The sequence below is a fragment of the Panicum virgatum genome, chromosome 8K, assembly GCF_016808335.1.
Source record: "Panicum virgatum strain AP13 chromosome 8K, P.virgatum_v5, whole genome shotgun sequence".
Taxonomy (NCBI): Eukaryota; Viridiplantae; Streptophyta; class Magnoliopsida; order Poales; family Poaceae; genus Panicum; species Panicum virgatum.
The window spans coordinates 3,844,109-3,869,511 of record NC_053143.1 but is presented as its reverse complement, the minus strand read 5'-3'; the positions used below and the strand labels follow the sequence as shown (position 1 = coordinate 3,869,511).

At 45.9% G+C, this 25,403-nt stretch overlaps 2 protein-coding genes, 1 long non-coding RNA gene and 1 pseudogene across 12 annotated transcripts; all 4 read right to left on the bottom strand.

Moving 5' to 3' along the window:
* Positions 1-5,640: 5,640 nt before the first annotated feature.
* Positions 5,641-8,521, bottom strand: LOC120643601. The gene is made up of 2 exons (XR_005663063.1): positions 7,951-8,521; positions 5,641-5,989 (listed from the first exon to the last, which is right to left on the bottom strand). It is a non-coding gene; the product is annotated as an uncharacterized LOC120643601 (long non-coding RNA).
* A 3,522-nt stretch (positions 8,522-12,043) lies between these two features.
* On the bottom strand, positions 12,044-17,400 carry LOC120643599. 3 transcript variants are annotated; one of them, XM_039920009.1, is made up of 7 exons: positions 16,161-17,400; positions 15,977-16,036; positions 15,367-15,435; positions 14,859-14,889; positions 14,033-14,199; positions 13,643-13,927; positions 13,242-13,535 (listed from the first exon to the last, which is right to left on the bottom strand). In XM_039920009.1, the coding sequence occupies exons 1-6, from the start codon at positions 16,236-16,238 to the stop codon at positions 13,814-13,816; spliced, it is 519 nt and encodes a 172-aa protein (XP_039775943.1). In that variant the 5' UTR covers positions 16,239-17,400; the 3' UTR covers positions 13,242-13,535; positions 13,643-13,813. The 3 variants fall into 3 exon arrangements, 2 of the variants coding, with proteins under 2 accessions (XP_039775943.1, XP_039775944.1); XM_039920010.1 differs by having other exon boundaries at positions 15,977-17,400; XR_005663062.1 differs by lacking the exons at positions 15,977-16,036; positions 16,161-17,400 and adding an exon at positions 12,044-12,349 and having other exon boundaries at positions 12,499-13,535; positions 14,033-15,071; positions 15,360-15,970.
* LOC120646519 lies at positions 16,242-18,988 on the bottom strand (annotated as a pseudogene).
* Positions 18,989-19,225: 237 nt separating this feature from the next.
* Positions 19,226-23,250, bottom strand: LOC120643598 (protein FANTASTIC FOUR 3-like). Of its 8 annotated transcripts, none has more exons than XM_039920007.1 (4): positions 23,010-23,250; positions 21,681-22,105; positions 20,820-21,203; positions 19,226-20,300 (listed from the first exon to the last, which is right to left on the bottom strand). In XM_039920007.1, the coding sequence occupies exon 4, from the start codon at positions 20,266-20,268 to the stop codon at positions 19,438-19,440; it is 831 nt and encodes a 276-aa protein (XP_039775941.1). In that variant the 5' UTR covers positions 20,269-20,300; positions 20,820-21,203; positions 21,681-22,105; positions 23,010-23,250; the 3' UTR covers positions 19,226-19,437. The 8 variants fall into 8 exon arrangements, with proteins under 8 accessions (XP_039775941.1, XP_039775939.1, XP_039775940.1 ...); XM_039920005.1 differs by having other exon boundaries at positions 20,495-21,203; positions 23,010-23,240; XM_039920006.1 differs by having other exon boundaries at positions 20,820-22,105.
* Between the last annotated feature and the right edge of the window lie 2,153 nt (positions 23,251-25,403).

Below are 25,403 nucleotides of genomic sequence, written 5' to 3'. Positions count from 1 at the left end.
TTGCTTGCTTCTCTTGTACAATAATATTCATCTCATACGACAAGTCTTTCCAATTTGAGACTATGCAACTTGTGTCTCATTCTTATAACCTTTACTTGTCATACGAATTCTATCATAAGTCGAATAAGCCTTTAATAGATATTTGAGCCTTCATGTCAATCATGAACACTTGCTCACATTTTCCTTTTCTTGTTTTGCTTGTCATATACATCCAAAACAAGCCTTCGCATATTAGAGCCTTTATATCAACCATGAATACCTTACTCTATTTTCTTTTACAACTTTTGCTTGCCACTTTGAGTCCCACATAAACTAACAAGCTTCAACACAATATTAGAGCCTTTATACTACACATGAATACCTTGCTCTTCCATTTTTCTTTCTCATTCTAGCTTGTCACATATAATGAATGTCAATGGGACATACACATTTGCTTGCAATACATGAGCTATATCATTCCACAAATTAAATACCTACTCATAATCTCATGCAAACAAGTTAGTCCTTTAATCGTATTGTCAATCAATACACCAAAACCCACTAGGGGCCTAGATGCTCTTTCACATATGCATTGACGGAATAAAAATGATGAAGACCAATGTGATGACCCCCAATTATGCTGATTTCTCTTTGCTCGTGATGATGAATAACTCCTTCTTTGATTCCCTTCTAGCTGATCAATTTTCTTCTCCGCGGCTATCCTTTGATATTTATGTAAAAGCTCTTCAAAGCTTGGTTTCTTCCTCGTCGTAATTTTGGGGCTGTTCTCAAAATCCCCGGATGGACCGGTCAGACCGATTTCATGACCGGCCAGACCGGTCTTTGTAGATCCAGCACTTTTCTTTTGATCTTGCCCCCCAGCCGAACGTGTCTCTTGTTCAGCTATATCACTTGAAGCAAGATTTCTATTAGGGACAATTTGATCAACAGGAGTAGCCGATATTTTTTTCAGTAGTCGGCTTTTCTATCTCTTGTGTCAAATCTGGATTTTTATTTAATCTACCATCTCTTTTGACACGATAAACTTGTTTGATCACCTTATGCTTATTTTTTTGCATAGACCGATCTCTTTGATGAAAACGGTCATCACTTCCAAGCGATGATTCATTAATTACTGGATCTCTATAAGTAACATGATTTTGGCCAAAATAACTATGAGAGGCCGGCATCCAAGAATCATAAGACCATGATGAATAAGAATAAGGCAAGTAAAAATAAGGTCCACATGGCGTAGGCATGAGCAATTCATGTGAGGAAAACAGAATTAATAAAGTAGGAAAATTATTCCATTGCCGACTTCTATCATGGAACTGGCGTTTTGGAGATGATCTTGGTTATTTGGATTTATTAGGCCGATTAGCATCTTTAGCATCTCTGTGTTTTGAGGTTTAGCCGGAAACTCGCCAATGGGCTTCAGCTTTGTTTTTTTATGCTTGTTATGACCTTTAGCTTTGACAGTTTTCCAAACACCAGTATCGGAATGTTTGGGTTTAACCATCTTAGGTTTTGGTTTATTTGCAAAACCCTAGGAGAGGCGGTTAGACTGGTCAGACAACCGGTCAGATCGATTGCGGTGCAACCGGCACCTTTGCCTTTGTTTTGTTGCCCCCCGAGCGTAGAAGTACTAGACTTAGTTTCTGTGCTCTTGCTTGGAGAATTTGGTTTGACAATTTCGGCTTGGGACGGCCGAATTGTATCTTGACTAGCAACATTAGGCAAAGTTTTGCAAGGATTACTAGTCGGCTTTTCAATGGCCGACTTTTGAATAACAAGAATTGCAATTGAACTATCTTCCTTATCAATCAAATGCTTGACAAAACCAGATAGAACGTCAGATAAAGTACCTGAAGATTGCATCTCCATTAATACATCGATGGTAGATGGTGCCTGCAACTTCTTTATCTTAACGACTCCATGCTCTGTTGTACGAAAACAAGACAAAAGTAGACCTTCGACTGCTCTTTCGTATTCTCGCCAATACTCTTCAAGTAGTTCTTTTGATGATGTTGGATTAATGCTAGGGTTTGACAAGTCGGCCATGATAGCCTGATTCTCGTTCCTCAGCGGAGTCGCCAAAAAGTATGTTGACGCCGATTCGGGGCCAACACACGATCGCACTCGAACGTGCAGCACGCAACGACGCTCCTTGCAGCGCCTCCGCGAGATCCGGTCAGACCGGTTTCGCCGGGGAGCCCGACGAAGATCCCACGAACGCTCGCCCGGGAGGGACCTCGTCAGGGCAAGCACACTTTGGTTTGCCCTAGGCTCGGCAGGCCAGCTAGGGCGCCCCCTCACGCCATGGAGACGAGAGACGAACAGCACATAGGGTTGGAAGAAAAGGTAAAAAGATAAAATGTGTTTGATAGATGCGATTGGATACCCTCAATCGGCCGTAACCCTTCATATTTATAGGGTGGGGTGGTATGTACCCTTTAGGAGTCGAAACCCTAACAAATCTCGTGTCAAAATACAATTCCTAAGTCGGATTGGGCGTTTCGGACCGGTCTGACTGGTCTCCGAACCGGTCTGACCGCCCTGGACCGGTCTGACCGGTCAGACCGAAGTGCAGGTCTTCTGGGAGACATAACTTCCTTATATGGAGTCCAAATTGGACGTTCTATATATGCATTTTGATCGTCTCGACGAGATCTACACAATGGTAAAGTCTAATTGACAATTTGGCAAAGTTACCTTGACCGGTCTGACCGGTTTACACGACCGGTCTGATCGGTTCGCCCATTTTGTCCAGCAAATCTTGACTTGTGCCAATTTTGATCGTCAATAATAATATAATAATATAGTTAAATATAGCTTAGAGAATGTAGAGATGCGTATAGACAAGTCATTGTATGTAGCATGCTAAGACTTGGAGGGCAAATCAAGTAGGGAGGCTGTATCGACAGAAGTAGCAAGCTTAGAATGTCAGAGTTGTTAGAGATGTTAGAATCAATGTTGCGTGGACTATATCTCATAGTGTACTACCACATGATAAATTTTATCATAAATCTTGACCCTGTTTCTAAATAGAGGACTGTTTTAATCCGTTATCGACTTTCACCCATCTTGTGGACCTATGATGGTGGTGGATCCACGTGGATTAAAAGATTGTCACGAAATTGGAGACCAAATCGTATATTGAGCTAAAGGGTTCGAAACCATATAAAATTAGAATTTGTCGAGTAAAATCGGGAGAGACTGAAATCCTAGACTAAAATGTATTTAGATTACTACTCTTTTAATCATAATAAAAGTTAATATTATAAGATACATATGTTGACTCCAATTTTAGCTTATTCCAAAATATGGAAAATATTTATACCTTATCAAATAAAATATGCTAATGGCTAGATTTTATCCAAAATCAAAATGCATATAAATAAAAATGATATAAAGCTATGGATACGGTCCGCCCGGCTCGAGTACCCGGCCATATGCAAAAGTAATATAGAGGGAAGTATATTTATATATACTTTACATGTAAATACGGTCTGCGTTGCCGGCCGGCCGACTAGGTGGGGTCTATTCCTCGCGCGAGCGAGTGAGGGGCGACGCATCGCAGAACACCTCGCCCCTGCCGTCGCTCGTCTTCCCGGCCGCCGCCTCCGCCGCCTCACCTTCCTTCGTCTCCCACCGCCGCCTCCGCCTTCCTCCACTCCCTCTGCCGCTGTCTCCGCCGCCTCCACGTCCGCCTCCTCCTCCACCGCTGCGTCCGTCTTCCTGCGCCTCCTCCCCCGCCGGAGCCTTCCTCCGACGCCTCCGCCACCAGAGCCTTCCTCCGCCTCCTCCGCCGCCGGAGACGCCGGAGCCTTCCTCCACCTCCTCCGTCGTACGTGTGCGCCACGCGCGATCCTACTCGCGCGCGATGAATAGACGTCCTCGGCCGACTACTCTGAAGATAGGACGAATATACCAAAGGAAATACTCTCTTGGTTCATTAATTAAATGACAAATTGATTGGCTCACGTAGTCCGCTATATGAGTTACGTGTTGATCAATGTAAAGATTAAAAAAAGCAAAAGAAATAAACAAAGGCATAAATGCTCACATGTATACCATTCATTAGCTATATCTCGCTGATGAGAGGCCTCGTGCATGAAAACGTGCAGGCTTGCCTAGATAATCACCATTCTTCCAAAATAAAGAAAAGAAAATAAATAAGTTCGTTGTCTTGTTTATGCTCGCAAACATTTGGTTGGATGTACGTTGAAACAGACCGGTTTGCCGAGAGGCGGACCCGACTCTCTGTATCGTCGTAATAGTCCCTGGATCAGTAGCTATCACATACAGATCTTATTTCAATCGAATATCACAGAGATAACTCACATTTACAACAACACATGGATTTATTTATTACATGATCCAAAGGATTATACTACGAATCTCAGAGCACAAGTCCCTTGGACTAAAAGAAATCAAACATAAAGCGAAAGTGATATCTAGTCTTCTGAGCAAACTTCATCTTCACGAATCCTCTCCACAGGCAGCTCGGAGTGTAGCTTGGGCCATCCCTAACATCTTCTTCCTTTGTCATCTTGACAATTCCTTCACTCGGACCCTACATCTATCAGGTTATCCCCAAGAACGGGATAGGTTCACGTCACCATCCATATACAAGCTTTATGGTGGATGCAAACGGTATAAAGATAATGCCAAGGATAGGCTATGTTTTCCTAATGCAAGCAATATATATATATATATATATATATATATATATATATATATATATATATATATATATATATATATATATAAGTCATCCAAATCACCTTTCAACATGAGCAGCTCTGGCATCCCGAACTCCTAGTCTCCTATCTTCCTCTACAACTATCTCAACCTTGAGTCGGTGCGGAAACTCCCTCTCTTCGCACCTCAGATGCTATCCGAGCAGAAAAAATGGACTAGAGGGAGGTAGAAAAGTATATGTGGATCTAACTATATTTGTGGGGCTAGATCCAGAGTTGTACATGACCGAGTACGCGGCTATACGTATAGTTTTCACCCTGCAGGAGTTGTACACCCGTACCCACTCGCCACGAATCTAGCCGGGAGCGACCCGACTTTCTCCGAGGTACCAGTCAACGAAACTAACGGCTACGGCACTATCCTGCTCCCGGTTTGGAGCGCGTCCTCCCACAGAAGGTCGCCCAGGGCTGTGAAGCAATCTAGAATGAAATCTCCATGGATCCTGCGATCGGGGGCGATAGGGTCCTGCCCTCTCCCCCCTGACACTGACACACTATCCTCCTACAGGTATGATGTCGCGCATAGCTAGCTCGGGCTGCCCCCCCCCCTCATAAAGGATAAGTGGTGTGCATGTTTGATATAGTTTCGTCACTAGGGCCACAAAGTCAAGTCCTTCATCCAACCGAGGCGAGCGTCTTTGTCCACAGTAGCATTCCGTCAACACGGTCTGCAATCGATACCCATCAAAAGTATCGCCTCCTCAACTACTCCTCTTCTAAAGTTCCCACCGGAACAGTCTGGCACCCGCCACAGGTGCTCGTCACCCATCACAGGTGCTCACAGGATCGTGCCCAACACACAATCCCCGGCTCTCGATCCGGAGATCAGAGAAAAGGGTCCGCTCGCCCCCGTTGTAACCTAATCACCAACTCCCGTATATGTGGAGGCAACTCCCAACAAGCAAGGACTATCACATCATATATTCTCATACCCCAAATCTCACTCATAGTAGCAATAGCATACAACAATTCATGTCTAAGTATGGGAATCAAGGATTACGGTAAATAAAAGGCCATGCAAGCTCATCTCATCACACTCAATTTGGGAGCGTAGCGTATCTAGCAAGCAATGCCTATTAGGTGTTCAATCTCTAAGGGCGTGAACCTGATAGGTCTTCGTGGTCTTCCTTGGTCTCTGATGTCTTTTGGTTGTCCGGTGCGTCCTTCTGGGTCCTCTGGGTGTCGGGGTGGTCCTTCTAGATCTTTTGGTCGTCCGGGACGTCGGTCAACTCCTTCTCGTCAAGGACCTAGTCGTAACTACATGTAAATACAAGGGCCAAAGTGCAAGAATGCACAAAACAGGCTCGAAAGATATCCAACTTATTCTAACGCGTGGATCATGATTTTAGAAGAATTATGAAACTGGTTTCATATTTTTCGAAGCTCCGGTTGAATTACTATGATTTTTCTAAGATCAAAATATTTTCTAGAATTAATAAATAATTATCGAAAAAGAAAAAACACCGAGGTGACACATGGAAGCACCAGAGCGTGCCACATCAGCATGATGACGTTAGCATGACATCACCCGGGGGTCAGCTATGCTGACGTCAGCAGTGGGCCCTATTGACGTCAGCGTTGACCAAGTCAACGTTGGCTGTTGACTGGTCAACTGGGTCAGTGGGGTCCGCAGGTCAGTGGGTCCCATCAGTCAGCCTCTCACTAGAGACTTACAAGTGGAGCCCGCATGTCAGGGTTAATCAGAAAAATAAAAAGGGTTTAAGGCTCGTTGGGCCGGAAGTGAATAGGCAGCCCAACAAGGTTAGGCTTGGGAGCCCAACTCGGCTCGGCTCACATAGGCGGGTCGGCTCGGCTTGCGAGCTAGTTCTCGGGTGCGCGGCTCGGCTCGCGAAGAGGGCCAGCTTGGGTTCAAGGCTTGATGGGCCAAAGGCGGCCCGAGACACTTCCCCTCTCCCACTTCCTCACTTCTCTCTCACACTCTCTGGGACTTGGGCCCGAGGGCGCCGGCGCGCCCACTGTGCCTGACAGGCGGGACCCGGGTGTTGGCGTCCTGGCGGGATCCGATGCGGCGGGGCCGGATCCGGTGCAGCCGGGGTCTGCGTGGCTGCGTGCCGCAGGTCTGAGCGGCGGCGGGTCGAGGCAGCGGAGCGGCGAGGCATGCCGGCAGCGGCTGTGTTGGCTCGTCGAGGCTCCTCCTCCGGGCGGCGACGGGCTTCCTGGCAGCGCACCTAGCTTCTGGGCGGAGCCCTGGTCCTCTTCCCCTCCTTGACAGGTCCGGCGATGGCGGGATGGCGACACTCGCCGGCGGTGGTCTGGCTCCGGTCCCGGATGGAGGTGCACGTGGCGCAGCTTCTCTTTGCACTCCCCCTCCTTCTCTTCTACCCAGCTCTCTCCCTTGGTTCTTGACGCAGCGGGGCGGCGCTGTCAGGCCTCCGGTGGCGAGGTCGTGTCGCGGCGGAGCTTCAACGGCGGCATGGTAGTGGCGATGCGGGGACGAAGCAGGTCGAGGCGGTTCGGGGCTCAGGCTTGGCTCTACTCGTGCCCGCGCGCGAGGATTCGGGTAGCCGAATCCGCAATGGAGCAGAGCAGGGCAAAGGCAGCGGTGAGGGTGACTAGGCGAGGTCCCCAGGCTTGGCACGGCTCGCCGTTGTGGCTGGCATGTGTGCCCACGGTCGCTAGACCACGACTTGGTCGTGTCGCGACGGCGTCGGTCCGATTGGCTTCAAAGCGAGAAAAAGGCCGAGCCTTGGGCGCGTACGCGTCGCACACGGCCATGGCGAGGCCATGGCGTGCCGCGCGCACCAGCGCTGGGCACGGCCAAGGCTGTGGTGTGGCGGAACACGGACGCCGGGTTTCACGTGTGCGCGCTCCCGGGGTGTGCGCGTGCGGGCCGAGGTGCGCACTCGGAGTACGAAGGGGTATGCCCCAGCGACGAGTCTACGACGTCGCGGCATGGGCGTGCCCACGACGCGACAGCGGCAGCGGCTAGGCATGCTCGGGTGGCTTGAGAACGCTCGGCGCGGCGAGGCAAGGTCGGGGCTTGAGCCGGCTCGTGTGGGTGTGTGCGTGGGGTTCGCGGCCACGGCGCGATGGATGGGCACGCCGACGGCCAAAAGGCTCGGCGGCGGCGATGAGCGCCGGGTGAGCGTGGAGGGAACCCCCTCTTCTCGCTACGCGTGGATTAAGGGCGAAACAAGGTAAAGCAGACACAGGAGAGGTGGGGTGCGGCGGAACGGTGGCGGCCTACCGGTGTATGGCGAGGAAGACGATGGCAAGGCTGTGGCGAGGCGTGGCAGCGACGAGTCGGCGCGGTGCCGTGCCGAGCCGCGTCGTTGGCGTGGTCGATCGGGAGCGCCGGCTCAGTGCAGACGTCGGCGTCAGCGTCCTCCGGTGGCGGTGCTTCGACTGCTCCTCCCCTCTCCTTCCTCCTCCTCCTTTTTCCCTTCCCCCTCTCCTCCTTCCTTTGTTCTTGTGGCTAGCGGCGGCGGATTGGGGAAAAGAGCTCTGTGCTCTAGGGTTTGCGGCGGCCGCGGGGTTTTATAGGCGGAGCGGCTAGGGTCCGAGGGCGCGTCGAGGCCTGGACGCCGATGGCTCGGATAGGATGTGAGTTGCTGCATGGACACACGGCGGCATCACGGCGCTCGCCGCCAGGGCTCGCGCGCGCGGCGGTCAAAAGCGAGCGGGGAAAGCTGCGCGGCGGCCTCCTCCGCGCGCTGTCGCGGAGCTGTGCTGGCAGGTGACGCGAGCAGCAGGCGGCACCGGCGGCAGAAGCGTAGAGGGCACGTGCGGTCAAAAGGGAAAAAGCAGAGCAGAGGTGCCTCGTTCGCGACGGGGAAGAAAGAGGAATAGTCCCCCTGATAGGCGGGCCCGGGATGGCAGGGAGACAGGCTGGGCGTCGCGGCTGGTCCGCTCGTCCGCGCAGTCGAGCTGGGCCACGTGCGTGAACAGGCCAGGGCATGAGGAGTCGGGCCGGTTGCAGGCTGGCGGGTTGGGCTGGCGTAGGTGGTGGAGCAGGCCGGGCTTGGTTAGCAGGCCGGCGTGAGTTTGGTTCCTGGGCTGAGCTGGGTTTGACTGCTGTTGGGTTTAGGTGGTCTTGGGTTTGACGACGGGTCACAACGGGGTAGGTTAGCGGGTCAAAGTTAGGGTTTGGATTTAATTTAAATGGCTTGTTCAAATTAAATCCCACACAAGTGTTAGAAGATGAAATTAAATTGAGGGGCACACCTCGATTTAATTTCCACACAAATTCACATAATAAAATAAATCCAAATCGAAATCAAATTAAACAAGGTAGAGCCAAATAAAATCCGATTAACTCCAAGTATTCCCACACTAACAATTAATATCCTTAATTAAAAACAAAGATTTAATTTACTAAGAATTTTGGAAGGGCACAAATCTTACTTAGATGGATATTTACAGCATTGTCACGAAATTTTTTTGAAATTCACATTTTTTGAATTTATAATATTCCGGAAAAATCCGGGACGTTACATACGTTCCAACTAAGCAGCTTTATTTGAGCTAAATACACATACACATACACATACCCAAAATAGTATATACGTAAGTTCACGTAGCTTGCAAACTACTTGTATCATCAAGACAGCATGCGTCCATGTGACGTGCGACACACGTGTTGATGACGTAAAGGTCCCGGAAATTAATCAAGTATTTTCCTTAATTACATGATTAAATGGAAAGGCCGGAGGCCCAGTTGCCAGGCCAAAACAGTCCCCAGCAGCGCCGACAGACTTCCTGCGCGCAATCAAGCGTTGATCGAGTCCAAGCGGAACTTGTTGCAGCCGTGACCACGCCCATTTCATGGACGCAAATTTCATGGCGCCGCACTTATTTCCGCCGTCTTCCGGCCAGGGTTCACCAAATCGGTGCGAACCGGTCCGATTTGACCGGTTACCGGTCAAACCAGTCTGGCCCGGTTCCGGTTTGGGCCGGTACCAAACCGGCCCAAATTCAAAATTTAAATTTAAATTCAAAAAATGAAAAATTCTCAAAAAAATCCTAAAAATACTTCAAGGTGCGACGAATCTAATGGTGTCAAATTTTCTCAAAAATTCGTTCATTTAGTATAGTTTGCGGGGATTTGAAGTTAAACAAAAAAACGTGCATATAAAAGTATACAAATACAATGTAAAAGTAGTACAAAAGAGGGTTGGAGGGTTCATTTAGGCTAAAATATGTTATACAAATATTTATTTAGTATACTTTGCGGGCATTTGAATTTAAACCAAAAAAGAAAAAAAAAATGAATTTGACCGGTTACTAGTCAAACCGACCGATAAACCGGTCAAACCGGCCGGCAAACCGGTCGGAACCAGTTGAATATTCGATTTTGAATTTGAATTTGACCAGTTTCCACTGATTTCCGGCCAAACCGGTCCGGTATACCGGTACTGGACCCGCCGGTTTGATCGGACCGGTTGGAAAATTAAACCCTCTTCCGGCTCGCCGGCCACAAGCGGATATAGCTAGTTAGCGCGCGCGCGCCAGGAGGCCAACTAGCAAACGATTTCCGACAGGCTCAAAAATTTCTATTTTCGGATTCCGTGTCATTCCATTTCCTTTTTGGGTTCCGCAGTCCACCGTTCCCAAGCGCGGAGTCAGGAGGGGTGCCAGCGCTCATAAATGTAGATATAACGGTCTGAACGATGATTAGACGGCGGCTGATTTTCCTTTTTAGGAAAATTTTTCTTTTCCATAATTTTCTACTTTTAAAAAAATATTACTATAAATTTTTTAGATAACTATTAGATGATATTTTTTTCAGCATAACTTTAAATGATAATTTTGCAGCACAACTTTTACTATACTTGTAACTTTTACGCATAACTTTTTCTAACTAACTTTTTGTAGAATAATTTCTTAACACGATGCGTATAAATTTTACGCATAACTATTTTCAGCCTCCTAACTTTGAACATATTTTTTACCAAACTTCTCACGCAACTTTGATACATAAGTTCGTGATACAACTTATCGAGATAACTTTTTGGCATATTTTGAACGAAATATTTGTCAAAAGAATATGTTTAAAACAAAAATATAAAGAAAGTAAACAAAAAAGATTGAAAAAAGAAAAAGTGAAGTGAATACTAGGCAGTTCGAATTATAGAGTATACGTGGCTGAGGTCTATTATGTAGAGGAAAAAAGAATGGTAGTTGTTGCCGTTACGAAACACGTAGAGGAAAAATAGAAAGAAAAAAAAGTAAATCAATACCTCAGCTTGTCACGTGGGTGGGCACGGACAGGTGGACGGTTGCTTCGCCAGTGTTCGTCGCGCGCCAGGAAGCTTATTAGCGCGCGATTGTTGTTTTGGATTTCCGGCCACAAGCAAGAAAAGCATCGCCTCCTCCTCCTCCCTCTATCATGGTTTCTATACTCTGCTCTGCTGGTAAAAGAGACTAGCAGAAGCATCATGCTCGTGCCTTGCGTATGATGTCGCTGCTGGTAAACAAAAGCTAACATGCAACAGTGCCTTGGCATGCTCCGGTTTGGACGCAAACTTGGCTCCATCCCGTTGAATTCATGACAGGAAACTGGTTTGGATGCAATCAACGTACAAAATAGCCCGCTATTAGTTTTTTAGGAGATCTACCGCTTCGCTATACAACATTTGTCCGCTAAGTCCGCTAAAGGGGATTTTATAGGATTTAGTGGTAATAAATGTCCGCTAAAGATTTATTCAAAAAAAATAAAGAATCAATATAACTAGGGCGGATCATAGACAAAGCAGCAGAGGCATAGTTAGACAGTTAAGAGATGTGTTCAGTCTATTTTTAGAGTGTTAGACCAATGATTTTTCTAAATTTATATGTAATTATTGATTATTTTATTATTCTGCTAAATGATTTAGCTTTCGTTATAGCTCTTTTAGCTTTTTAGAAGAGGTTCCGCTAAATATCTTAGCCCACTATTTCTTACATTGGATGAAATTTTGGCTCCATCCAGGATTGCAGCCACTGGTAGCCCGCCAGGTGTCCCAGACACCTGGAATGAGCTTCTCTACACCATCATCTTGAAGAGGCGTACGAAGATGGATCAGAATGTTTCCCTTGATAGCACTATAACACTGAACACCTGGTTGATAATGACTACCGAGTGCTCTCTGAAGTCTGAAGAAGGGAGGTGGTAAGGTAAATTCAGCAGCTGCTCATGGCAAAGCAAGCTTCAAAGTCATCCTGGGCGATGGCACACATACCAGTCAGCTAGGATGCCAGATACATTTTTGGATAGTGGGTATCAGTTTGCAGGAAGCTGCAACACCCTGCCGTTTTTTTTTTGGGTACATGTCGAGGTTAGTGTATAGCTGAGCAGAGGGTAGAAGACCGTTCAGGTCTGAAGGAAAACGGCGTGTTTCATGCAGATGATATTAGTGTTAGCGGTACAGAGTAGTTTTAAAAAAAGAATGCGGTACAGAGCAGGGGCTGCCACTCTCTTCCATTCCATCCTTGTCTTCTCTTCGTGCCACAGGACGTGGAATCATTCTTTTTCAAAAAGAGGTGGAATCAAATTCATGGACAGTTAATCGCCAAAAAAATCATGGACAGTTGCAGATACGAGATGCTCGCCAAAGATTCTTCTTCTGAAGTTCTGATACATTGTGGCAGAAGCTTTTCAACGCTGCCTGAAAGAGAAATACAATGTGCAGTGTCACTAACACATGAATTGTGACTTGTCTCTATTTCTACAGACATGGAAGAATACCACATTAAGTATGTCAGATTCAGAACAGTTTAAGCTTGTGGAGCAAAAGAAATAACAACTACTTGGTACCTTTTAGAAGTTTTTGGGCCAAGCAGGGAACCTGATTGTCAATCCAGGAAAAGCTTGCGTGACACTGCTTCAAAACATTATCAGAACCATGCTTTTGTTGGAAATGCACATTGGTTGGTTAAGTCTCTTGACCCATAAACAGGTTGGGAGGGTAGGGCAGCTGTTGGCTGCAACACTCTGAACTGAATAATGTCATATATTCAGTTGTCGATTCATTTGGAAAGTGATTCATCAGAATTCAGAACAGTAGGCAGATTTGTCAAAGTTGATATGAATGGAGGTAATGTAATGCAACTTACCCATGAAAAACTTAAGAAATGCAGTCGAGCTACATAGAAGTTGAGAGGGCTAGATCAAAGCCAATCTTTCAGAAGTGCCATACCCTTCCGTCAGAAACAAACTGCACAAGCGGCGAAAGCAGAGATTTACCTGGACGAGGATGTGATCATCTTCACGGTCTCACGGACGTGCTGTTGCATAACGTCACGGGAGAAGGCGTGGTACCGACCATCCTGCCATGGCCTGCTGCTCGAGCTGAAGCGCGTGCGCCGCTGTTCGCCATGCTCCCTCGGCTTGAACGACCGCCCTGTGTGTGACTGGCTACGGGAGGGCTGGGATCCTGAGGCCACGCTTCGGATGGATATAGGGCTCGGCGCTCCCGGCTGTCACCAGGGGTTCTTTTGTAATAAATACTTGGGGTCGGGACGTCAGGTAGCCATGACCATTAAGTATGTCCAGGAACCTAGAGCTAACATTACATTCCTATTACCAAAATGCACCAACAAACATAGAGTCCGTAATTCTGAAAGTTTGTGGACTGAAAACGGGTCTCGCTGAAATTACAAGTTTGAGAAATGTAGCATGATCTACTTGTATTATTATCGCTCATAATTGTGAACAGTCAATTCATGCCTCATTATTCACTGGCAACTCAGGAGTCATCACCTGTCACTGTCAAGTGTGCTTGTTCTTGTACAAGCTCCAGTTCACGGTGCAATCATCAACGCAAGCTGCTGCAGCACCGGCATCAGTTGTCCCTGGCAAATCCAAATGCAAGGACACAAAAAAATGAAAAATTTATAGGCGAACACAAAATTGATCAAAGCAAGATTGCTGTGTAACAACAAGCGCCTTTTGCCGTCACCTCTCTCGGCCACGCTGCAGATGGAGGAGAGGCAGATCTTGGAGCAGTCGCCAGCACCGAACGCGGCGACGGGCACCTTGTGTAAGTTGACGGCGCAGGACTACACACTTGATTGTGCAGAGCCACGCTGGGTTGCCCTCCCTGCAGCCAGGGTAGCAGCTGCCGAAGCACTCACAGAACCCTGTGAATCCGGCCACCTGCGGCTGGCTGGACATGGACAGCATGACGAGCATGCAGCCCAGAGTAGCAGCTGCAACTCTCTTCCCTTCCATCCGTCTTTCCTCCCTGCAGTACAGTCAGAGAATGTTCAAGAGGATCATTCATTTTGCAACAGCATCAATGTGTTGATGAAATCAAACGCAGGGAAAGTTGAAGTAGTAGGATGCTCACCAGTGATTGTTCCTTCAGAAATTGGGACTTGAGGTGTTCTTTCTGTTGCGCATTTTGTGTGGTGACATTCAGATAATGACGTCCATTTATATGTACCACTGGTGCAAAGGCTTGGAATCTTGGTCTGATGCATTCTTCCACAAGCTTTCTAGAGAGAGCTGTGCAGACTGAAAGAGAATGGAGCACCGCACAAGTATGCCCGATTCAGGCCAATTTCAGCTTGTTGGGCAAAATATTTTTTGTACTTGTATGGCAGCATACATTTGATCTCAAGTGATTCATGATGACTCAAAGTTGGAATGGACAACATAATCATGCATAGAGTTAAGGTCATGAAACTATTCATGACCAAGCAGGAAACTTTCCCCATGAATAGGATTCTGACAATATAGGAAAAGCTTGCGAAACGATAGTGGTTCAACACATTATCACAAAAAATGCGTTGTGTCGGAAATGCACATTGGTTGGTTAAGTATCTGAACCCAAATAAGTAGCATGGGTAGGACAGTGGTTGGCGCTGCAACACTCTGAACTGAATCATTTCAGATGTTCAGTTGTGGAATTAGTCTGAAAATGGAGAATTAGGACAAGTATGCCAGCTTCAGGAATCATGATTCAGGACAGCTTCAGCATGGGCAACAAAAGAAATATCAACTAGTATACTGCAGCAATTTGGAGGCAGCGAACACAGAATTTCACTATGTTCAGCAAACCAGAACCCTGCTGTGATACATCAGAACTAAGGACAATATGCAGATTTGCCAAAGTTGATACGAATTTGAATTGTATCAGAATATGATTGCGGGGTAACGTAATCAATACTTACCCATGGTAATAGTGTACAAAGACTGGTGAACCTGCGTAATTTGAGGCAAATGTTACAAGAAATGAAGAATCCTCCATGCAGCCTCTGTTCTTTTTAACATTACTTTCTCATCACATGCCTGTGCTGCTTGCATCTACAGTGAAATCAAATCCTCACTGGATACTGGTATTGGGGCATTAAAATTGCTGGCATCTTTCAAAGCAGTTTGAATACCTAAAAAACACACGTAAGAAGGTATTAAAACCAAAACGAGACCAGGGTGGCATAAATGATGCAGAATTTGTGATTTCCATGTCATCATGTTCAAGGTGTAGTGAGCATTTGGTGAAATATTGCTTGACTTTGGTAAAGACCGAAAGCCCAACATTATTTATACTTAGTCAACATAGTAAAATAATTTCTAAGTAAATTCTCTTCCCTGCAATTTCCATAAATTTTTTAAAGGAATAATGCCCAAGCATTTAAAATGGGGGAGATTATATTGACAAAGAGGATTTTGACCAGTCATCTTGCATGGAATTATCCTCCTCGCTATACATCGTCCCTCTTGTGGTGGGCAGTTGATGTATACAGAAACCTTGCACAAATATTGCATTTATGAGTGAAAAATGTTACAGCACAAAGAAAGCAAAACAATTAGAAGTGTGCTGACTGTAGAGGGGAGACAGAGAAAAGTTCTAATCATTTCCAAATAACTGCAAAGATATGTCTTATGCACTGTTGCAGTGTTGCACCCTAGTAGCCATGTTCCCGGAACCGTTCCCGGAACCGGAACGTTCCCGGAACGAGGAACAACGCTTATGAAGGATTTTTACACTAAATTGTTCCCGGAACGTTCCCGTTCCCGCTTCGGAACGAGGAACATGGAACGAGGAATGTGGCCATGTTCCACGTTCCCAGCTTCTATGAGTTGCACTCATTACCAACAATCCAACCAAGGTCACAACGTGGATGCTATGATAGGAAAACAATCATCAGGGGACATCTTGTAGCACATCAATCAGAAGCACATAAAAATCAAGGGCTTGTTGTTGGAGCTTGTATGAGGGGAAAACATATCAAAACCTTTTACACTGCTAACAGTGAGGAAATACACAGGCTTAAATTATAGGAATCGCCTCAAGGATCAAGAGGTCCAGACTCCAGATCATATATTTTATCACCATGAGTGCAGGTATCTTCACAAATAATCAACAAAATGCAGAGACTTAAGTGCTACCAGTTAATTTGAAAGCAAATTCTGCTATAAAGCTAACTTGGACTGCACAAAATGTAATTTTACCAGGAGATAAAACACTTAACTGCACCAGCACAACGGAATTTCCTAGAGAAAAAAAATGTGACGACAAAACAAAGCAAGTAAATTGGAGCATGAGACATGAATAATCACTTCACCAAATTAACATGTCCCATTTAGATGTATCAGCACTGCTGACAATTTGATACATGTAACACAAAACTCATTTCTTGATCTCCTTGAGAAAATGATACTTTTCAGGCAGGGACTTTGCATGGTGCTGATATTCCTCCCTCGAGAAAACTGATATTAGCAAGGAAGTAGTGGCTGCCTCAAGTGAGAAGTTCATCTCATCAATTTTGGAGAGGTAAGCCCCAGCCCTCATTATATCACCTCTATGCAAAAGCCTCCTAACAAGAGAATTTAGCATAAATGAGTCTGGAATGCATCCACTCTTTTCCATTGCTGAAAACAGATTGTCAGACTCTTCTAGCAACCCTTCTTTAATGAGATTTTGTATCATTAAGCGATAGGTCACAACATCTGGACCTAAACCTTTGGCAGAGATAGCAGTGAACATATCCATAACATCTTCCTTTCTGCCACTTTTGAGCAAAACATTAATCATAATGTTGAACGTAATGATGTCGAGTTGAAAATCCTTAAAACATAGACTCTGAAATATTCTAAATGCCTCATCAACACAATTATTTTTGCAAAGACCATTTAGAATTATGTTGTATGTGTAAATGTCCAACTGCATTCCACTCTTGGTCATATTGAGGTAGAGTTCTTTTGCTTCAGAAAACTTTCCAGACTGAAATAAACCATGAAGTACAATGTTATAAGTGACAATTCCAGGCTTAACTTCATTTCTTAACATTTCTCTGAATAGTCTAACTGCATCATCTATCCTGCCAGCTCTACAATAGCCATGAAGCAAAATATTATAAGAACAGGCATCTGGTTTCAAGCCACCTCGGACCATATCATCAAGTAACTTCATAGCTTCCTTCATCCTACCAGCTAAGGAGTAGCCAACAATTAATGAATTATACGAGATAACATCAAGTTTCACACCTACACGCACCATCAAGTCAACGAGACTCTGGGCTTTCATGACCCGTCCTTCTCGGCAAAGGTTACACATTATAGTGTTGAAGATCATGGCATTGGGATGGATCCCTTGATTGAGCATTTCAGAAAATAATTCCTCAGCCTTCTCCCATTTGCCAACAGTGCACAGTCCATAAACTAGTGAGCTAAAAACAACGATATTAGGAGTCACCCCTTCATTGATCATCTGATTGAACTTAAGCATAGCCTCGTCCACTTTTCCTAACTTGCAAAGTGCATCTATTGCTGCATAGGTGACTACATCAGGACTCAACCCTTGCTGCCTCATTTGGTGAAATATATGCATTGCCTCATCTATCATACCACCTTTAGCATACGCACATAGAATTATGGTAAAGGTATGATGGTTAGGTGAAATACCATTTCCTGCCATTAAATCCAAGAGGCGATGCATATCAGAAAGTGGTCCTTTGGTAGCATACCCATGAAGCAGAGTATTATATGCAGTTACATCAGGTTTTATGCCCTTTTAAATCATAGAATCAAAAATCTTTCTAGACTCTGTGCATCTTCCATTCTTGCAATGATAGTCCAGCAGCAAATTACAAGTGACAACATCTGGCTGATGACCATGTGCGGACAATTCTTTGAGCATTCGAACCACCTCTTTCCCTTGTCCTGAAGAGCAATATCCATGGATCAGACTGTTATATGTGCGATTGTTTGGCTTGACACCTTTATGAATCATCTGCTGAAGGACACCCTCGGCCCTGTCAACTGCTTGCACTTTGCACAGGCCATCAATGACTGTGTTGTAGGTCACAACAGTCGGCGAAATCCCTCGGTCATCCATTTTATGAAAAAGCAGCTGAAGCGCCTCCTCAACTCTCTTTTCATCGCATAAGCCCTTTAGAATTATGTTGTATGAAACTTCATCCGGTGTGCAGCCAAGCTCAGGCATTCGTGGAAGCAATATGTCCATGGCCTCAGACACGCACTTTCTATTAGAGAGACCTTTGAGAAGCTGATTGATGACTATGGCATCCACCCGCCAGCCTGTCTTAAGGACGAGGCCAAAGGCGGCGAAACCAAGTTCGAGGCATCCCATGCTGCAGAAGTAGTTGCTGAGGATGTTGTAGGTGTACAGGTCGGGAGCTACCTTGTTGGAGCAAGCACGGGCCATCCGGTTGAAGAGGGAGAGGACGAGCTCCAAGGAGGAGGAGCCCCCGCCCTGGGCGCGAGAGACGAAGGTGAGGATCTGGTTGAGGGCGATCACCGAGGCGGGCCTAGCGTGGTGTAGCAATTCATCGAACAGCTTGACGGCGTCGTGTAGGCCAAGGTTTCCCGAGCGGACGCGGCTAGTGATGGCGCGTATAAATTTTTTGAAAACAAGCTTGTATATTATTTTGGGCTGAAAACAAGCTTATATATTGTTTTATTTTCGATTTTTTGAATCACATGCATGGGATATACTGCACATATAAATTCTTTTACCAAAAACAATAGGTACTCAACCGAATACCCTTGAACTAAAGTGGGCCCGCGCCTGACTGGAGAGCTGAGAGGGGGTTGGGCCGCTACGGGTTTTGCAGGTTGCTCATTGCCGGATGCAGCGATGGCCGTTGGGGAAAGGAGATGCGAAAACTTGATACAAAATATTTTTAGTAACTTAAATTTTCTAAATATGTTTTTTTAATTATAAACAAAATACAGGTAGATGCTCAACCCCTCCACCTATCAAATGGTGCGTCTCACTATCAACAAAAGCACATCACATACCGCCAAATAAAAATTAGTCACCGGTACGAGTCCCCATGCTGAAATGGAGATCATGTTTTAATTGGCGGTTCTGTACCCTAAGGAGTATTAGATTAAACATAACATGTATTCTAGGGATGGATCAGTGTTAGTTAATTTTATGGAGCTGCCGTCCTAACCGATTACCCAGGAGAACTTCAAGATTATGTATGTGTGAAGATGCTCGACTGCTTCTTGTTGAGCACTTCAAGATGATGTATGACTCACAAGTGATTTTGTGAGTCATGCAAACTACTGAAGAAATCAAGATGATGTATTGATGATACATGTCGTGCTGAGTGGCTATAATCTGAATTATATTTCTGACTGAATTCATCACCACTTTCTTAAAACGCTTGAACAAGCCTTAGGTAGCTGACATACTTCCCATAAGCACGACACCATGGCGTGACATGCTAATCGTATATATATATCTTGCAAGAATGCCAAGGACATCAACGACATCACTTAGCTCTCGTCGTCGTCGTCTATGCATGCGCTCTTGGCTGCTTGGTGGTGGTCGTCGTCTTCCCCGTGCATCGCCTCATCGATGCCCGCACCGGCCGCGGCGGCGGCGTTGGCGAACTGCAGCCTGAGCCGGCCGCCCTCGCGCGTGGCCTGCAGGAGCTCCTTCCCGGGGATCACCACCTCCAGCAGCACGAACCGGCCGTCCTCCCGGAACGACCGGAAGCACACGTACGGCTTCCCGCCGCGCCCGATCGACCGTATCGGCGGGGGGAACGTCTTCGGCTGCCTCTCCTCCACCTCCTCCCCCTTCATCGCCTCCGCGTCGCCGGCGGCGGCGTCACCGTCTCCGCCGCCCGTTCCCGTGCCCTCGAGCGCGGCGGCCTCGGCCTCGGCGTCGCCGTCCTTGAACATGTCGTCGGCGTCCACGGTGCTCTCGGAGCCGAGCCCCTCGGTGCAGAGCAGCAGCGACGCCGAGCTCTTCTTCAGGCAGAAGCTCGCGCTCCGCTTCACGCCGGTGGCCATGGCGCTCGCCGCGGGCTTGGGCCTCAGGAGCGCGTCCAGCGACGAGTCGTCCTTGCTCTTCTCGGCCTCGGCGGCGGCGGCGATGTCGAGCCACGACGCCGGCGCCGGCGGCGCGGCGGCCCGCTCCGGCTGCTTCTCTTGGAAGTGGAGCTCGCCGAAGATCTCGGTGAAAGAGGACGGATCGATGGGCTTGTTGGGGTGGGTGTGGCGGTTCCACGCCGACAGCGCCTCCAGCAGCGTCGGGTTCTCCGGCAGCGGCTTCTCGAACAGCCGCCTCAACCCGCTGTCCGACGCCATCGGCGCAGCCATCACCTCACCTGCTTCTCCCTCGAGAACGTGCCCTGCAAAGAAGCAACAGAAGTGAACAAAAAAAAATCAGTTCTTCTGCGTGTGCTGTGCACAATTCGGAAACCATGCCAGTTAAGAGAGTTTCACCAGGAATTCTGTCTGAATAAAAAGGAAACAATAGGGATAATGCAAGAAGAACATGGAACTAGGTGCAGAAGTGCATATGGAGATGTGCCACTTTATTTACCTGCAACTGCAAAGGAGCTGAAGATATGCAGAACAGTTTGAGGTGTGCAGACGGTCAGCTTGACTCAAATTTTTGTGTTGTTCTGACTTGGGAGGTAGAGAGAAAGATGTATATATGTATATATACTGGGAGAAAAAGTAGAGGTGCAGAAATATGCAGGGTTTTCTGTGGCTGTGGAATTGGAATATGCATCGTTTAACAAGTGGAGGGTGGTAGTCTTTCAACTTGAGAATATAACCGTCGCCAAAGTGCAAAAAGGACCCCGCTTTTATACAACTAACCGTCACTGCAATGCAAAAAAGTGTCAATTTTTCTATAACCCCACCTTCAGGAATGAAACTTTGCAGTGCAACACTTTGAGCCCATGAAATCTGAATGCACTTTGCACTAATGGCCAGTTGCCTCAATGTTCAGATTCCATAACGAAAGTTGACTTGTCATGATGATGATCTTGCAGTGGCATTTGCCTGGCCGGAGCAAATTATATAGCCCAGGGCAGAAGTTCCGATAAGGTCAGACTACCAATCTGTCTGCCCAAACAAGATTCTGATTTCAAGTGGTGCTAAAAGCATAGAACAGAGTGATGTCGGCCCGACGAATTTCTCTGACCAGTGGTTTACTTGTCACTGAGAGTAACACCAATGTTATCTAGAAGAGGGAACAACGAGCTTCCAAGACCAACAAGGAACAAAGGATGTGAAAGTCACCCCTGAAAAAGATCAATTCGTCAGATTTGTAGCTCAATGATCAGAAATAAAGTAGGGCAAAAGCTCTCCTTTTTCTCATGCCGTTTCATTGTCTGAATGAAACGCCAATTGGTGTCGTTTTGCATGTTTAATTTGTGTATTCTTCTTTCTGAAAGCTGAAAGAATCTTATTGCAGATTCAGTAATCATTTAAATGAAAATGGGTAGATGATAGAATAAAGCTACTTGATGCAATGAAAAGAGGCATGGATACGGTGCTTGAGAGCTCAGTTCACTGCAGTGCAAAAATCATTCCTTTTTTACTGTCACTCCAACAAGCAAAAACTAATTGGCATTTCAGAAATCAGAATATCAACACTAGCACAGTTGAATGACCTATATATTAAGATTGCAAATTTGTACAATAATGCATCTCAAAGTGGTATCTTTGTACTGGGCACCAATGAGTCATTGCTTCAGTGATCTTGGACAGAAGTTGACCTGTCCTCGTAGCTGTGATCTTGTAGTGCCATTTTGTCTGCCCTGCACAGATTATACTGCTCGAGATTGAAATTCCGATAAGCTCATCACACCAATCTGTCTGCCCAAATAAAATTCTGATCCCAAGTGGAGATAAAACCAATCAATGATGGCACCGGCATTTACGTCGACCGTTACTGTACTTGTCACACAGAATCTTGAAATTGGAATACGGAGCTTCCAAACACCGACAGGGAATAAGGGATGTGACAGTCACCACAACGAAGAGAAATTCATTCCATTCCTAGCTGAACAGGCAGAAATCAAGGTAAACCCAAATCATCCTTTGATTGCCTATCTGAATGTAATGGTAATCTGTGGTGCCTGGTCTGGTCACGTTGTATTCTTCACGAAAGCTGGAAAACCTTTGTGCAGATTCTGTAAGCCTGTAATCAGAAAAGAATGGAGAGGAGGCAGTAGAATAAAGATATCTGATGCAATGAAAGATGTCGTGCCTACGATTCATGAGAGCTCAGTTGCAGATAAATCAGCACAAAAATATACTGTGGAGAAGGATAAGCAACTCAGAGAGCAGTGTGACAAAAAGGCAAAAACATATAGCTTAAAAATTTTCAGAAGTAAAACACAAGAGTGATCAATGTTTTCTGATCGATCCATATTGAAAGGGAAACACGCAGACAGCAGAACAAGGACAATGCAATGAGAACAAGCACAGTACATATCATACCTGAACTTTCAGGTACTTCTTAATTTAGGCCTCGAAGGCATTTATGTACAAACGAAAGCATCAGCATCTTTCATTCACTCAAGCAAGTAATCATAAGAAAGATACAAAAGTTAGTGAAGGCAAGAAGAATGAATCTGAAATTACCGTGACCATGATATACCAAGAAATGGTACATAGATAATACAAAATGTGCAAGCAAAGCAGTCCAGGGTCCTATGTTCGGGAAACATTGGTCAGTCATCTAGTACACAGCAATAGCAAGCAATGTCATTCGATTTCATCTCCATGCTTCAATCCGTTCAACCTTAGAGTTTATCCGTTAACTGGTTAGAGTGCAGTTTTAATTCATCAGAAATACTTGAGAGCAACATTTCAAGCGTTAGCGACAAATACTCCACATCCCACTTAATCACACAGCCTTTGCGGTATGATTCTCTACCATCAGAGTCCTTGAAAGCAAAACCTTGGACTTTAACCTCTAGCACGAACAAACAGTCCCTACCAAGAATCAAATCGAAACCCAAATGCAAGCGTAAATATACAATCACAAGTCAACTACACTACATGCTCACACTGAATTAACAGGGACACGCAGAAATTACCTGTTCCCGCAGTCCTCCATCTCCACTGGAACACTACGGCGCAGATGCTTCAAGGTTCTTGCATCTCCTCTGGTCGAAGCTGCAGCCGCAAATCCGCAGCTAGCCGTGGCGGCGGCGGGACCTCCGCAGGGACGGGCGCGCGGTGCTCTGGGCGCTGGCCGGTGCTCCGACGATGGCGGCGGCGGCGCTAGGGTTGGGTGTCGGTGGGGAAAGGAGAGGGAGAAGTGAGCAGTGGATAAAAGAGAGAGGCCCTAGTCTTATCGGGGAGGAGTTAACGGCGTGGCCGGCTCGGCCCGTATTCGTATCTGACGGTGGGTCCCAGCCGCTAGCGTACGTAGAAAATGTTATAGACCTGGGAGACCACAAATTGCAATGGCATGTTTCCTAATACCTGAATTGTAATGGCACTTCTCTAAACTTGTAGAATTGTAATGGCTTGGATAAAAAAAAACCCAAAAATTAATTGGAGCGCCGAAATGGACAGCAAAGGGGGGATTTTTAACTCAGTATAAGGGGGGTCTTTAGCCAGAAAAGACGCAATTTTTAGCAGGAGATGATGAAATCTCGTGGGCTGTTTGGTGGAGATTGGATAGGATTTTTGTGGCGGTGGAGTTGGATTGAAGGGAGGGATTGAGCTGGAGGTGACGGCGCCATCATTCGTCTCCTGCTCCTACTCTCCTCCCCCTTTTATGCCATGCGAGGCACACATGTATGCGCCTCCCTCTCGCTTCTCGTTCACGCGTGCGTTTCTTCTTTATTCAAGCTACCATCAGACAAAGCCTTTTTGGTAACTCTTTCGAATTGGCTACGTCGCCGAAAGTTTCATGGATGGATTGACTGCAAACATGCCAGTATGTCAATGTGCATGACACCAAAAGTCTAATTCGGTTCAGCTAAAGAAAAAGGTCCAATTTGGCTGCAAGGGGGCAAAAGGTTAAAGGCACACACAGCCTAAAACTGCCTGACAAGGCTAATCAAAATACCTGCTCCATCACGTTTCTTACCAGAAATTGCTGCGGACGCGTTTCACTGACATGTACTGAAAGCAGCCCATCAAAAGAAACGCGCTACTGAACTTGAAGAAACCCTTTTTTTCTTATAAATTTTACGCACACTTGCTGGTACTATGCACCAGTACAACTTTCTGGCAACTTTCTTCATAAATTGGAGAAGCACTTTGCTAAAATTTCCATCTAGAAATTATCCACAGTTTTGGAATGTGGATGCGCAAGAAGAAAGGTGCCATGGCATGCCATTTATCATCTCATGGCACAGTAAATAGGGTAGTTCTTCAGGTGGCAGGGACAGGATCTGCTAGACTATTAAACAGGGGCAATAGGATTCTTCTGCTGACCACGTGATGTGCATGTGCTCTCCTCAGAGATTGGACCCAATACAAGAGGAGTTTTTGGTTGAATTTATATGTTTCAGAAGTATATGCCTCAAGTCTCATGTTCAGGTCCCAGAAATTAAAAGTGGCATGCATATCCATCTGAAGTGCAGACCCAACATCCGACAATAACTACTGATGAATTATCTAGCTAATTTGGTTTGCTCCCATTAATTGGCCTATTGGTGCCAGCTAAATTCAAGCATCATGCATTTAATCCATGAGAAAACAATGCACGTTGCGTGAAAATCAAGTCGAGGCAACATTCTGCCGTATCGTACCGTAGTACTAGCTCCTACTAGGCCGGTTGGTGAGGAGCCAAAAACTAAAAAGTGTGTGAACAACACTGGCCCTGGCCTGTATCTGAGAATGTTTGTTTATAATTGATAACTTCGATAGAACTCTGCCTGCCATGTTCAAGATTTAATGGCGGTTTTTTTCAGAAGTTTGGCATACCAATTCTTGCATTGTACTTTTTTAGTTGTTTTAAACTCCATTTTTGTGTAATACTACTACTAATACTATCTTACAAAAACTCGAGGATGTCAACGTTACACTAAAAGAGATTATACTCCGAGGAGCTCTGTTAAGGCACAAGAGGATAAAGGAACAGCTACAGTTTCTTTGCTGAAGGAGGAAGATGCCAAGTTGCCATATAGAATAAGCCTCCTTTGCTGTTCCAGCAAACCAACCAGTGTATTCATTATTTTTTTATCCCTGAGCTTCTTCTGTTGGATCAGAACAACACCAGGACTATGTGATGGCACGATACCAGTTAATGTTTTGTTAATTTGGCCAGCTAGCTACAAACCTACATGTCCATGCAGCCTCTTTTTTTATTTTGAGCTTGGTTGGTGGAGCCTCCAAGTTTGCAGGTCGTTTACTAGAGAGTTTTCGGTTCCCCTCTTGGGAATAAGCAGTTTTCACCAAAGTTTTTTTTCTTTTCTTAATTTTGCCACCTTGGTAGTTTTCTCTACATGTTCTTCTGTTAGTAGAAAAGTCAA